Source organism: Elephantulus edwardii, unplaced genomic scaffold, assembly GCF_000299155.1.
Source record: "Elephantulus edwardii isolate Elephantulus edwardi_28Jun2011 unplaced genomic scaffold, EleEdw1.0 scaffold00014, whole genome shotgun sequence".
NCBI classification, from domain to species: Eukaryota; Metazoa; Chordata; class Mammalia; order Macroscelidea; family Macroscelididae; genus Elephantulus; species Elephantulus edwardii.
Genome location: NW_006399764.1, coordinates 27,079,469 through 27,093,726, shown reverse-complemented (window position 1 = coordinate 27,093,726; position 14,258 = coordinate 27,079,469). Strand labels below are relative to the sequence as shown.

The 14,258-nt window shown below is 52.4% G+C and overlaps 1 protein-coding gene across 1 annotated transcript in view; it reads left to right on the top strand.

Annotated features, from left to right (window-relative positions):
* The window catches only part of RCL1 (RNA terminal phosphate cyclase-like 1), a 41,250-nt gene that overhangs the window by 12,681 nt on the left and 14,311 nt on the right, over positions 1-14,258 (top strand). The window contains exons 2-6 of the mRNA XM_006881314.1: positions 1,332-1,403; positions 4,451-4,626; positions 7,942-8,016; positions 8,975-9,099; positions 11,876-12,001. Of these exons, the coding sequence (XP_006881376.1) occupies positions 1,332-1,403; positions 4,451-4,626; positions 7,942-8,016; positions 8,975-9,099; positions 11,876-12,001 (574 nt within the window). The remainder of the gene's footprint in view (positions 1-1,331; positions 1,404-4,450; positions 4,627-7,941; positions 8,017-8,974; positions 9,100-11,875; positions 12,002-14,258) is intronic.

Below are 14,258 nucleotides of genomic sequence, written 5' to 3'. Positions count from 1 at the left end.
GCTGGCCCCGTGACAATGAGTTTGAGTGTTGTGAACTCTTTGTGCTGGTGGCACAGGCCCCACCACAAACAGTGGGTCAGTTCAGGTGACTGCTGGACTCCTAGCCGGTCAGCACTGCAGGTGTGTTACAGGAGTGTCAAGTGCCGTGCTGTCTTCAGAGTGGGCAGACTGACCCTCTTGTACTTGTTCGTGGTCAGGAAGAGGCGTGTGGGAGAATGTGGGTGTGGGTGGGTAGTGTGTGTGCATGTGCATGTGCTTAGCCAGAGACAGAATCTCTGGGGTCTGAGTCTTCTTTCTTCCTTTACGCACCTATTTTACACTTAAAATTGGTTCTTTCTCTTTAAAGAATGATCAGCCTTTAAAGTTTACATTAGTGGTCTCTTATACAGGAATGATTGCAGATTTGAACATAGATGTTGAAATAAGAAAAGTATTGAAATCCCTCATCAGGAGGACCTCGTGGTATCTTTGACGTGTTTGTTCCCAGGCGCTGTCATGTGGACACAGACGGGGTGGTGGTTCCATGTGTTCTCATGTCTTTCTGATGATATCAGCTGCGCCGTCCAGATACATGACTGGACAGTGTGGTGCCAGAGAGGGGACACGTGTCTGAGTGGGGACAGTGGCCTCGCCTAGGCTTTGAGACTGAAGAGTGGCCCTTGACTTAGTCTCCTTTGTCTCAGGAGTTCACATGCCGGAACCCTGGTGGTGCAACAGTTAAATGCTTGCCTGCTCACTGAAAGGTTTGAACCCTCCAGTCATTTCTGCAGGAGAAAAGCCCTGGTGACCTGCGCTCTAAAGATTTACAGCCTCAGAAACCCCCTGGGGACAGTCACTTGGTGTCTCTGTGAGCTGGACGGACTTGACACTGGTGGTTTTTCAGAAGTCAGAAGAAGAAAGATAATGCCGTTTCTGCTGCTAAAGTCGATACCTGATTAGGGTCCTTGTGTGGGACAGGCAGTTAAGGTGGCTGCTAAGTAGAAGTTTGGGGGTTCGAGTTAACCCAGAAATGCCTCACAAGAAAAGCCTGGTGATCCACTTCCAGTCAGACCCCCAGAGCACAGTCCTTCTCTGACACACACGGAGTCGCCGTGAGTTAGAGTTGCTGGTTAAGGTGGATGTGAGCGTTTCAGCGTTTCTGATGATGTCACAGGCTTACATATGCCTATCAGTGCTTCTCACTGCTTCTGGGTCCTTTCCTGGGACCCCTGCCAGGCCCTGAGGCAAGCCTGGGCGCGTGTGGGATGCTGACCGCATGCTGAGACCTGGACCACGGGCTCTGGGAGTGGAGGTCAGACAGAGACCAATTTGTTCTCTTCTCTTCCCTGCAGATTTTGAAGCCAGCTTCATCCGCCTGCTGGACAAGATCACCAACGGTTCTCGGATTGAAATAAACCAGACAGGTGAGTTTCTCCCTTTCACATCCCTGAGAGCACCTGCCCGGGTGTGGGAAGAAAGCACATCTCCTTAGAGTGTCTCATTAGATCCTTAAACAAGCTTTGTGAGGATGGGAGTTGTTATCTGCACCAGCTTGATTCTCTTTCTAAACAAGTTCACACAGGAGAAAGGCAGTAGACAAGGGATTGATTAGACATTGTGGTTAATGTGGGGGGCTGTGCGAGACAGGACGTAACTGCTGCCTGTGATGCAGTTGCTTAGAGGCGTGTGGACTGGGGGTCCCCATGTAAGAGGAATACGCTCCAGTTTAGTCACAGAGGACTAAAGGGTTTCCGACTCACAAGTAAACTCTTCCTCTTTTTCTAAATAATAAAAATAAACACCTAACATCTATATGAAGGTGTTCTGGTGGAGCAGTGGTTAGAGCACTTGACTGCTAAGTGAGAGGTCAGCAGTTCAAAACCTGTGAGTTCAGTCTCTGTGCAGGAGAGAGATGAGGCTTCTGTAAAGATGACAGCTTTGGACACCGTGGGGCGGTCCTCCAGGGTCTGTGTGTCGCGATGGACTCCACGGCAGCTAAGCTTGGTTTGTTTTTAACATTTGTATGAAACGTTCAGAGCCTGTCTGTGCTGCTCTTCAGGTCTCTTACTGTGACACCCTGGTCTTCGGTGCCATAGCACCATTGCAGCTGACACCTTATTTTTATTTATTTGGTCTTAGATTCCCTCCCTCACAGGACTAAATTCTCCTAGCGCTGGGCTTGTTACTTTCTTCTCAGCATTTTCTTCCCACTGCGTAGGGACACCTGCAGACAGCTTGTCCAGAAATGGACACGTTAAATACGCGGATATTGAGTGCTGTATACTGAGAATCCCAGTAAAAGCTCCAGAAAGAATGTGAAATTCTCTCTCACTCCAGGGGTGGAGGGGAAGTGCTTCTCTTTACATTATCTCATTAAATTCTTAAACAATTTCTGTTAAAATGGAAGTTGTATCTGTGGAAGTTTTATTTTCTTTCTAAACAGCTTCACACAAGAGAAAGGCAATAGTAAGGGGTCGATTAGACATTGTTGATAGACTAATAACAGCAGTCAGTGACAGCTAATGTTAGGAAATAAAATGTCTGAAAGCTTGTATGAAAAACCAATGTGATTTGTAAACCAGCACTTAACTAATGAATTAAAACAACTTCCCATAGATTCTTGCAGAAATGTCTCTGCAGAGTCCCACACAGACCCCGGGCAGTGGCGCTCCACTGTACTGTCAGGTACTCTCTAGTCTCCTGGTGGCCCTGTGAACAGCAGAGCTGACCCCTGACCTGTCCTGCATGGTATGATCCAGAGTATGGATGCATGATAGTTCAGGGCTCTGTTAGTTGCAGATACTTAGATTTACACACATACACACACACACACACACTCCTAACTCTTGCAACCATGTTGTCTAGAGACCATGGCAAATAGCCTCTGGTGACTCTGAGACCAGTGCACCTCTTCACACACACTCAGCAGAGGAAGTGGAAGATCCCCGTCTGTCCCCCTCTGGTAGGCTGTCTTAGCAAGAAGACACGCTTAGATTCCCAAGTGACCCTGTTCTGCCCAAGACTCACCGAGCTGTAATTGCTTTCAACAACCTTCAGAGAACAGGTGAAGACAAAAGAAGTTCGGTGTCCTTTGCAAGGCTAGGGCTCCCCTGCTGGTCTGTGGTTGGGTTACTATGACATTGTTAAGGGTTTTTATGGCTATTTTTAATCTGTGATTTTGAGGAGATAATGTTTTTAGTGACACCTGCAGCCAAGTTCAAGGGGTAAGAGGCTCACCCTAGGGCGTCCTCCTTCATGTCTGGGATGATCTGTTCTGGGCCCCATGTGGCTGATTTACAAGCATAAACAGGTAGATTGAGTTAATGATTCTCTCATGTAGATGGTTACTGGGTTTATAGGTTTGGAGTTTTTCACTTTGCCTTCCTAAAACCTGGAGGATGATTTCTGTGGCCCTAATAGAGCCCATGAGAACGACCCGGAACCCCCTGGACAGAGCGCACACCCCCTGGGTCAGGATGCGGTTCTCATTGTGAGCCCCTGGACTTCAGTTTTTTTCCTTTCTTGTGTGAAACAGGAAGTGCGTTATGAGGGCTCCTTACTACAAAACTGCACTTCCTATTTCTACATGTGCTGAGTTCAGACTGACTCAGAAGCTGTGAGCTTGTCTTCATGTAAAGGAAGTAGGAGTGAGGGGTACCACACACAGATGGCAGCTCCTGGGCCGCTTTGTGCGTCACTGACACCCCCAAGTACCTGGTCCCTCCACGAGCTGATTCCTGGGCGCAGGTGTTTGTTTTCGGAACGCATCCATGTGGGTTGTGACAGGAGTGTGCTGAGCTGGCCTGAAGCCTCACTTCTCTGGGCATCTTACCTGGTGTGTTGGTTTTTGGGGCTCTGCCATCCAGAGGCTAGGGGGGCCTGGACACAGGTTCAGGGGTCCCATCTGTCAGCCCTGCCAGTCAGCTGTCTGAGCATGTGACTCTGCCCTTTCATGACCCTGGTGATTCAGGTGACGCGGGCCAAGCGGTAATTTAGTAATGTTACAAGTACAGTTTCAGGTGATTGTTGGGGGACGTGGCAGCTGAGAGTCAGCCTTGAGAATGAGGTGTGGGCTCAGGTGGCTGTTCCTCCCCCCCATGCCCTCGGCTTGAATGAGAAATGATGAGGATGGCACGGGATAGGACAGGGTTCGATCTGTTGATGATAGGTTCGCTATGAGTCGTACTCAACTTGAGGACGATAGTAACAGTGTGCCCTGGTCAGACCCATCCTCAGATCCCAGCTTCCCCAACCTTTGTGACATTCACTTCTCTCTCTCTTAAGTGTGCACTCTGTCCGCTGCAGGCACAGCTCCGTACTGCCAGCCCGACCCTGTCCCACCAGCCCGTTCTCCTGGCCTTTGGGACACCCACTTCCCTCTCTGAGTTTGTATTCTTTACCCAAGGCATGACCCTGTCTCCCCGGCCTTTGGCACACGCACTTCTCTGAGTTTGCGCTCTCTCCACCGCAGGCACGACCCTGTACTACCAGCCCGGCCTCCTGTACGGCGGCTCTGTGGAGCATGACTGCAGCGTCCTCCGCAGCATCGGCTATTACCTGGAGGCCCTCCTCTGCCTGGCACCCTTCATGAAGCACCCGCTGAAGGCTGTTCTGCGAGGCGTCACCAATGACCAGGTGGACCCATCCGTGAGTGTCTTACATCTGCTCACCATGTTTGTGTATATTTACCTACGAGTTAGACACTAATCCTGTGAGGTGAAGCTTTCCATGAGCTCCCGTCAGCTGTCTCATAGCAACAACTCCACATGACGTGGAGCCGAATGCTGGACGCTGGTCCTGCCCCACCCCCTTGACTGCCCGCAGGCCGCTGGTGGTCTCCATTAGCTGAGTTTGGAAGTAGATCACCAGGCCTTTCTTCCCAGTCTGCCTGTGTCTGGAGGGTCCGCTGAAGTCCGGTCAGCATCACAGCCTGGCAGGCCTCCACTGACAGGGGCGCTGCTTGGCAGGAGGATCACCTGAGAACAGAACCCCGACTCCTGCATGGAGTCAGCAAGCCTGAAACTGACTCAGACGGCCCCGCCACGGCAGAAACAAGCTCAGGGTGCTCTGAGCCTTTAAAGACTCAGTTCTTGGAAATGCAGCTGCCTAAACTCTCCGACTGGATGCAGAGCGGATTTCAAGATCTGAACGTCTTAATAGTCAAAAGACTGTTGGATAAGCTATTTGGAATATTATAGCTAATTTCAAGTGATTGCTTTTTCCTCCCTGCATGTTCTAGAAAATTCCAAGAAATAGACTGTTCAGATGATGGCAAGAATGGAAGCAGCTCCGCTTTTAGGTAGAGTCGAGGCGTCTTGATGGCCTTGGAAAGCTACAGGAAAGGGCCCCGAAGTGTCACGGGGCTTTACAGCAGCTGTGGCCAAGTTTTCCATGCTGTGTTCGGATGCTCAAATGAAATATTGAAAATGATTTTTTCTATTCATGACAGATCAGTTGAAGTTGTTATTATGTACTGTAGTCAGAACTAACTCATAGCTGACCCTCCCTCACCTGGTTTTCAGAGGCAGTGATTGGCACGGGGGACGGGACAGTGTCCATCTTGTTCCCCACAGAGCAGCTTGTGGATTCTAACTGTAGGCCTTTGGGTTGGCAGCACAGCTTCTTACCACTAAGCCACTGGAGATGAAGTCTCTTTAAATGATATTTAAAACTTTTGTTTGCAGAGTACTTTTAACGAATCTGTTTTTCTGTGTTGCCGAAAATGACTCGAATTGTGCAACTGATGTTATGTTGGCACCTGGTTCCAGCCCAGGAGAAAAAAGTGTGGCTGTTCCTCACTTGCCGTCTGATTAACCAACATTTTACGTTTATGACAATAGTGAAAATCTGTTTGACTGTTCGGTGCATTAGCGATGTACATCTGGCAGTAATGAACCACTGTGGTATGAGACGAGAGTAACACTGCTGTGATGGTCAAGGTTATGTGTCTCGTGGCTGACCCATGCTTCTCTGTGATTTGACAGTTTTGTAAGTAGCTGGCATGGTCAGTTTGAGGAATGGGTGTGTGTAGTTTCTTCATGCCTGGGTGGGCTAGGATGGCTGCCTGTGCTGCCCACAGGACGCAGTACTCTCACCGTGGTAGACAGCTATGGACACAGCTAGGGAGACTGCAAGACTGAATACCTTTGGTTGATGTGTTGCATTGCTGACCAGAAGGCCTCTGGTTCATGTCCACCACGTGTTCCTCGAGTGAAAGCGAGGCAGTCCGCCCCACTCTAGATTTACAGCCTCAAATCCAGTGGAGGTTGCCATGAGCCACCGACTCGACGACAGTGTGTTATAGATAGACGTGGAGTCTTGGGGGTGCAGATATGTCACTCAGCTGCTCACTGAAAGGTTGGTGGTTTGAACCCACCCAGCAGCTCTGTGGTAGAAAGATCTGCTGCCCTTCAGTGAATAGGTCGGGAAGGCCCTGTGAGGCAGGTGTATTCCGCTGGAACAATGCAGAACGCCTGTGAGGAAGTACAGTCGTGCCTGCGAAGGCTTCCACCTTGGGGTGTTTCTGTTACAGGAGCACTAGAGAGCCAGTATTCCTGTTTCTGTTAGTCTACTCTGGTGGCTTGCGTTTTGCTGTGATGCTGGAGGCTTCGTATTTCAAAGACCAGAAGGGTCAGCCGTAGTACACAGGTTTCAGCACAGCTTCCAGATTAAGACAAAGATATAAGGGAGTAGAACGTTGTCTGATACAGTTCCAGAAAACGAGGACCTCAGATTGGAACACACTCAGAATACTGATGTCGCAGTGACCAGGCGGTGGGTTCGGGCCCAGCAGAGAGTGGGAGAGTGGAGCATCTCTCTTCGTTCTGTTGTGCACACTGTTGTCTGATTCAGAGCTGACTCAGTGGCACCCGACAACAACCACAAAAGAGAAATTAGGGCACATTTTCTGACTTGCTGGACGAACATGACTCGAGTGTCACGTCAGTCCTGTGCTCAGAAGACTCCGTCGGCTCGTGAACAGAAAGGGGCCCAGTCCTCTAGGCACGCTGCCCGGGGAACACACTCAGGAGACGAGGTCTGGACCCTCTGGACTGAGACTGTAGTCACTGCGGTTGTGGGACCCTGCTCTTTGAGGGCTTGGGGGCTCTCCTGCCTTCAAGCCATGCCAGCATTCCCCTGACCCCCACCTGTGGGTGGATGGTTGTGTGCCACCGGGGGTCCATGTGGAGGGCTTGGCATGGAGTATTAGCACCTCGCAGTGGTATCAGGGAAGGTGATAGAAAAGGCTGACCCGTTGGGCTGAGGCCCCTGTCACTTCCAGGGTAACAGCCTGCGGCATGTCCGTGCTGTCTGAGAGATGCAGGTGGGGCTCAGGGATGCCGTGAGCTGGGTGAAGTCTCAGCGTCAGGATGAGCACAGTGGGGCTCCGAGAAGCCAGGGTGCCTCGTCAAGCTGGTGTCCCTCGAGGCCCGGCCGAGGGAGGAGAATCCATGGCCTTTCATCCGACCAGGCAGCATCCTCCACCGCCCTCACCTGCATCAGAGGCACTTTCTCCCATCTGCCCAGGGTCTATTTAGTGCAGCTCCATGGTAGAATTCTCACCTTCCAGGTAGGAGACCTGAGTTCAGTTCCTGGCCAGTGCAGCTCAGGTGCAATCACCACCTGCTGTCAGAGGGGCTGGTAGGTTGATAACGATGCTAGATAGGTTTCAGCAGTGCTTCTGGACTAAGAGTAGGAAGAAAGGCCTGGTGATTGAAAATTAGCCATTAAAATCTTGTGACTCAGTGCTGCCATCTGATGGACAGCATTGTGCATTGCTCTCTTATGCCCAGGAACCCCACGGGTCAGGAGCTAACTGGTGGCCTCGTGGTAAAAAGCTGCGCTGCCAACCCAGAGGGATGCAGTTTGAATTGACCGGCTGCTCCACAAGAGAAAGATGGGCCGTGTCCTCCTGTGTGAAAGTTCTAACTAGATTTGTTTTTTTCTGAAATGATTTCATAGGTTGACATTCTTAAAGCGACAGCTCTCCCACTATTGAAACAGTTTGGAATCGATGGCGAATCCTTTGAGCTAAAGGTAAGATCTCATAAACTGTGGCAGTTTACCTCTGTGGACTGTTTTCATAGACTCACTGTGTGCGTGCGTGTGAGTGTGTATGTGACATTTGAAACCCAGCTCTGCAGATTTAGCCGAGAGGACCCCTGGTGGTAACAGCAGCAGTTACAGCAGTTGGGGTGCCCTCACTTGTTGGAAGGTTCTGGCGTGTCTGTCCATCCCCGTGACCTACCTGGCCCATCGAGTCAGGAGGCGGCAGAGCCAGGATCTGGTCCATCTGCCGTAGTGATCGAGACTGTCTGGACAGAGGGTGTGCCCGGGGCTTCCACACTGGCTGCTCAGGGATTCTTGGCCCGGAGAAGTCATGTAACATCCAGCTGGTTGCTGTTGAAAATGGCTTTGAACTGATCACATGGTTCAGATGGTGGCCGTAGCATAAAGGGCCACATAAGGTTACATAGCGGTTCCTGGGTGTTTGAACCCAGGTGGGAGACGACTGATGTTTTCAAATGGGAAATACCTTCCTTTCTTTTTAATGTCATAGAGTTGCAAAAGCTGAGTTCTTTACGTAGATAGGTAGAAGGGATTTCTGAGTGTCAAAAATGGGGTCATCCAATGACTGAGGCCAGATTCCCGTGGAAGGATGAGGAAGCAGCTCCGAGTGGCCAAGGGACCTGGCCAGAGCGCCTTAGAGGAGGGCTAGGCCAGGGCTCTGACCCGGACCAGGATGGCCTCCTGGGCTCTGTGTCCTCTGCCTTTTCTTGAACACTGATGGGTGTCTGTGTGCAGCATGGGGCCTCTTGGCATGGATAGGGGTACAGGTGGTCTTGATGAGGTCATCAGGTTACACACGGAGATCCATCCGCCATGAGAGCCCCTGGTCCCCTCTCCCTGGGTGCGATGTTGGGCTGTTGGATGTTGGGCTGTTGGATGTCGGGAGTCTGTGCTGCGCTCTCAACTTCTCTCCCTGGCTGTGCAGATCGTGCGGCGGGGGATGCCCCCTGGCGGTGGCGGCGAAGTGCTTTTCTCATGTCCCATCAAGAGGGCCCTGAAGCCCATTCAGCTCACGGACCCCGGGAAGATCAAGCGTATCCGCGGAGTGGCGTATCCTTTGCGTTTGGAGGGCTCGCCTTCTCATTGGGGATGTGGCACTTGGGCGTCCGTCTCCCCGTGAGCTGTGAGCAAGCTGACCTTGGAGCTAGTGCAAGTTTGGCTCGAAGCCACCGCACTCTTGAATGCAATGATTCACGTGCATTTTGTTGTTGTTTCTCAGAGCGTCTAACAGCTGTACTCACACGGAACTGTAGTCTGTGAAGTGTGCAGTGGTGATGTAAAAAAGTGTGAAGGGAGTGAGAGCGACAGACACTGAACACATGGCTGTTGGGGAAATGGCACCTCTGAGTAGACTTGTTGGTGCAGGGCTGGGGAGGAACTCAGTGTCTGCAGGGGGCTGTGAGGTACAGGTTGCCGGCTTTTGTCCTCTGATGAGCAGCTAGCTTGTATGTGTGTGTGTGAGAGAGACAGACAGACAGAGAGAAGTTGCCCCGGGGCATTGTTTTGGGGGCACAAAAGCACTATGACCCCATCTCAAAAGAGTCGTCTGAGTAGAAGACCAATCTGCAAATGTCATTTGGACAGAATGGATTAAATGACCTGGCAGGGTATAGACTGGACCTTGAGTGTGGCCGTTGTGACTGGGGGCTCTTGGACGGCGGATGACGGAGAGGAGTGGTCTCCACCATCAGTGAGTTCCACCGGACCCTGCTGTAGACCAGACCTGGTGCTGCCTGCACAGCGGCCTACCTAGTAGACACCTCCCAAGAGTGTGGGCTCGAGGTGAAGTTGTTGTCTGTTTGGCAGTTGGGTAGTTAGGCAGCCTGGCAGAGAGGGGCCTCCTTGAAAAAGCCCTTCTGATAATCGAGGCCTTCCCAGAGGTCGTGGAGGGCATGAGTGTGGTGGGTGACCATGGCCGTGGGCAGCCCAGAGCCAGGCATGCTGGGGGTGATGTGTTAGGAGAGTCCCGCTCCTCTGCTCCTAGGGGAACGGGCAGCGTGAGGCTGACGACAGCAGTTCCATCCAAAGGGGACATTGACCCAAAATTGTTTGTCCAAGCGTCCCGTAATCAGAGAGACTTTTGGACAAGGGCGGTGGTGTGACTGAGCTCTTTTGAGTGCTGGGAAGACTGCGCTCTCATCCTCCTCGTCCTCTGAAGCTATCAGAGGCATTTCTGAGGACAGAAGTAGTGTGTTTGGGAGCAGAAGGCTGCAGCATGCGGCCCACCCTATCCAGTAAGCTCTGGACAAGGAGTGGACGGTGTGGTGTGAGGTGGCAATGTGGGCATGTGAAGGTGAGTGGTGTATGGTGTGAAGGTGGGTGGTGTGCTGTGGTGTGCAGTTGGGTGGTATAGTGTGAAGAGGGGGTGTGATGGCGTGAAGGGCGCCGGTGTGTAGGTGGACAGTGTGGTGGCGTGAAGGTGGACAGTGTGATCCGTCCTCTCGCAGTGGGGGTCCTGTAGGCCTCCGGATCCTCCCACCCCACAGTCTGTTCCCTTCCTGGGGGCATCATCACCCCCGCCCTGTCTATGCTCCTCCCACCAGTTACCACTTTGTTTGCTTCTTGGAACCCCAAGCCTTTGAGCTAGTGGGTGACATTTGGGTAACAAAAGCTCCTTATACCAGCACATAAGTGTGAGAACACACAGAGACACGTGTGTGCACAGACACAGGAACACACACGGGCACAAATGGGCTCTCAAAAACACGATCCTTAAGTCTTGAGCAGTAGGAGATAGGCTCTGTTAGAACCGCCTTTCTGGGTTTTTCTACACAGCCTCGGCACCTTCCTTCTGAACGTTGTCTGTCCCTTGATGGCAGCTGAGGAGGTGGGTGGGATTTGGCCAGGCCCTCTCTGGTGGGCTCTGAGACACAGCCTCAGCTTGTAAGGACAGATGGCTTTTTAGGAAAGAGAACGGATGGACCGGACGTGGTTTCTGAAATGAGCTGGACCAGGGTGTAAAGCTGGCACCCTCACCCCTCTATGTTGAGTGGAGGTCTCTGTAGGGGAAGGGGTGTAAAGCCAGCACCCACACTCCTCTGTGTTGACGGGAAGTCTCTGTAGGGGGAGGGGTGCAAAGTTGACACCTACACTCCTGTATGCTGAAAGGAGCTTTTTCTAGGAGTAGGGGTACAAAGCCAGTACCCTTACCCCTCTATATTGAGGGGAGCTTTTTGTAGGGGAAGGGGTGTATAAACGGCATCCACACTCCTGTGTTGAGGGGAGCTCTCTGTAGGGGAAGGGGTGCAGAGAGAGGAAGTCTGGGTGGGTTTTTTTTGACTTTCTGATTTTCTCTGAATTTTTTTTTTACCGTGAACATCATTTTAAGTCTTTTTTTATCATTTTAAACCCCATAGTTGTAATTAAATATAGTTGTAAAGCAGAATTTAGTTGGAAGGCCTTCAGCGTAGGCCAAGTCCTGGACTGCGACCAGTAGGCCCTCCTTGGAACACCAGTCTGCTCCTGTGAGACTTACAGCCTTGGTGACCAGGCGGAGGCTCTGTTCTGTCCAGGGCTTTGTTTTTTTGCTTTGTTTTGTTGCTGTTTTGGTTGCCGCTGAGTGGACTTTGAGTCACGGTGACCAGCGTGTAACAGGCCGGCCGGCCGTCTGGCCTCTTCCCGTCTTGAGCATGTTGCTGTGCTTGAGCCATCGTCCTAGCCGTGGGGTCGCACCGTCTCCCCGAGTGTGCTTGGCCCTGTGCTTTACCAGCTGTCCTGGCCTCTTGTAGCGACATGACCTCAAGCCTCACAAACAGCAGTCCGTTCTCCTGTCGACGTCCCCGCTCTGCCATCCAGACAGTGTGACTTCCTTAACTCCAGGCTGTAGGTACTCCGTTCGTGTGTCCCCGCAGATGGCCAACCGGATCGTGGACTCTGCAAGGAGCATCCTCAACCAGTTCCTCCCCGACATCTATATCTACACAGACCACATGAAAGGGGCCGGCTCTGGGAAGTGAGTGTCTGCTTGGGGTGAGGGCGGAGGGGCTCTTAGGCCGAGTTCTCCAGCGACGTGACACCCATCAGGGGCTCCTGAATCCAGCGTCAGGGGGCCAGGCAGGCCGCTGGTCAAATCCAGCCAGTGCTGAGGAGCCGGGTGTGGGTCAGGATGGAGCAGAAAGCAAGCCAGCCCCCCGCCTTCCTTATGTACGGCCGGAGCCACACCCCGGTGGATCCTCCCTTGAGGGAGGGGATGGCCACCTCACGGAGGGACTGTCCACATCTCAGCCACAGAACCGCAGGTGGCCCCGGTGACACAGAACGTCTCCACTGGGGGAGAGGGGGCTTCATCCTGAGCAGACAGCAGTTCGTGAGGAAATCCCAGTTGGCTTCTCTCCGTCAGTGGAAATAGCACCCCTAAACTTGGAAAACTCACAGGTTTGGACTCGATTTAAAGCAGGGACTCTGTTGACAACAGTAGTTTAAGCTCTTGACTGCTAACTCAGAGGTCGGGGGTTCAGACCCACCAGCTGCTCCGTGGAAAGAAGATGGCAGCACACTGTGTCGGTAAAGACTTAGAAACCCCGCAGGAAGTTCCCTCTGTCCGCAGGGTCACGAGCAGTCAGAATTCATCTGATAACATTGGGGTTTCGGTTTTAGTTTAAAACGTTTTTGAAAAGCTCCACTGTAGAGAACAAAAAGAGTTGCCCTGGACCTGTGAGCACCACAGCTGTGGCCGCTGTGCTGTGCCTGAGGCTTCGGGCAAACAGGAAGTGGCTGTTTCTACGCCCAGTGTTCGACCTGTGAGCACTCAGGGTGGTCTCTAGCCCGACATTCCTGCTGGAAAAAGAAAAAGAACAGACAATACTCTGTGACACGGAACTAGGCTTAGGCGCTGTATTTAGATGCCAGCAAGCAGGAAAGCAATTTAAACCAATTTTTCTCCTTTAAATTGTTATGATTTTGTTATTACGGTTGATGCTATTCACGGCAGAACGTACTCTGAGTGGGCAGCTTCTGGGTGTAGAGCTTAGTGCCATTGGTGACATCCCTCACCCTCCTTTCTGAGTGTTGGTCCCGCGTTGACACAGACCCCGCCCCTGAGGTACCAGTCACGTCCTTCCAGATGCCGTCATCAGTGTGGTCCTATGTCCACAGATCTTCAAATAGTGTAATGCTGGAGACTGACTTCCTTTGCTAGTTTAGTTAAGCTGTTGTTCAGTTTTAAGGTGACTCCAGGGGATGCTTTTGGCTGAAAGTTTTAAACATGATCTCTGGGCGGTAGTTTTCCCTCCTTGTCTTAGCCACCCCTGCCCCCTGCTTTGGTTGAAAGGGCTGGAATTGACAGCTCCTCAGTGGAGGGGTCAGAGGGGCTTGCTGAGGGAGATGGAGGGGGTGGTGGAAGCAGGGTGATGTTTGCTTCCTCGGCCTCAGCTCTGCCAGACAGGGCAGCCAGTGGGGAGCAGAGCGTGTCCACAGAGTGTGTCCTCAGGCTGCGTGTGTGGCCTTTCACAGGCCGTGGAGTCAGCTGGCATCAGGTACATTTGCTGTCTCATTGGCTCAGACTCTGAGAGCTGTTCTGCAGGGTGACTGGTTTTAGTCAGGCCTTTCCCTCAAGGTGCCTCTGGGTGGCCTCAGACCTCCAGCCTCGAGGTGTGTAACCGACATGCTGACTGTTTGCACCACTCAGGGACCCCTATGGTCTGGTGGCTGTTACTGATGTTACGCTTTTCATCCGTTGGCCTGGAGCTCTGGTGGTGTAGTCCATAGAGTGTTCCACTGCCAACCCAGAGGCCTTACGTCTCAGTGGTTTAGACCACCACAGCTCCGAGGGAGAAGGATAGGCAGGCCCCTCCTGTGTACTTCACAGCCTCTGAAACCCACTGGAAGGTTAGCTCTGTGTTGGGACCAACTCAGCGTCAGTGAGGTCCACTGGCAGGACTCACAGTTGGCTCTCGGTGCTGGGAGGGAGAATGGGCCCGTGCAGAGCCGCACCGGCTCACATCGCTCTTCGTTCCACCCTTAAGAGAGAAGCCAAACTCATGGCCGCTGAGTCATGACCGCCCTGGGGGCTGGTGTGGAGCTTGGGGGGTCTCCCTGGCTGCAGTCTTCTGACCCTGGGCTCTAGGATAGAGCTCTGAGGGTTCCCCAGCTGCTGTCTTCAGACCCTGGACTCTCGGGTAGAGCTCTGGGGGCTCCCTGCCTGCAGTCTTTAGACCCTGGGCTCTAGGGTGGAGCTCTGGGGTTCCCCAGCTGCAGTCTTCAGACCCTGG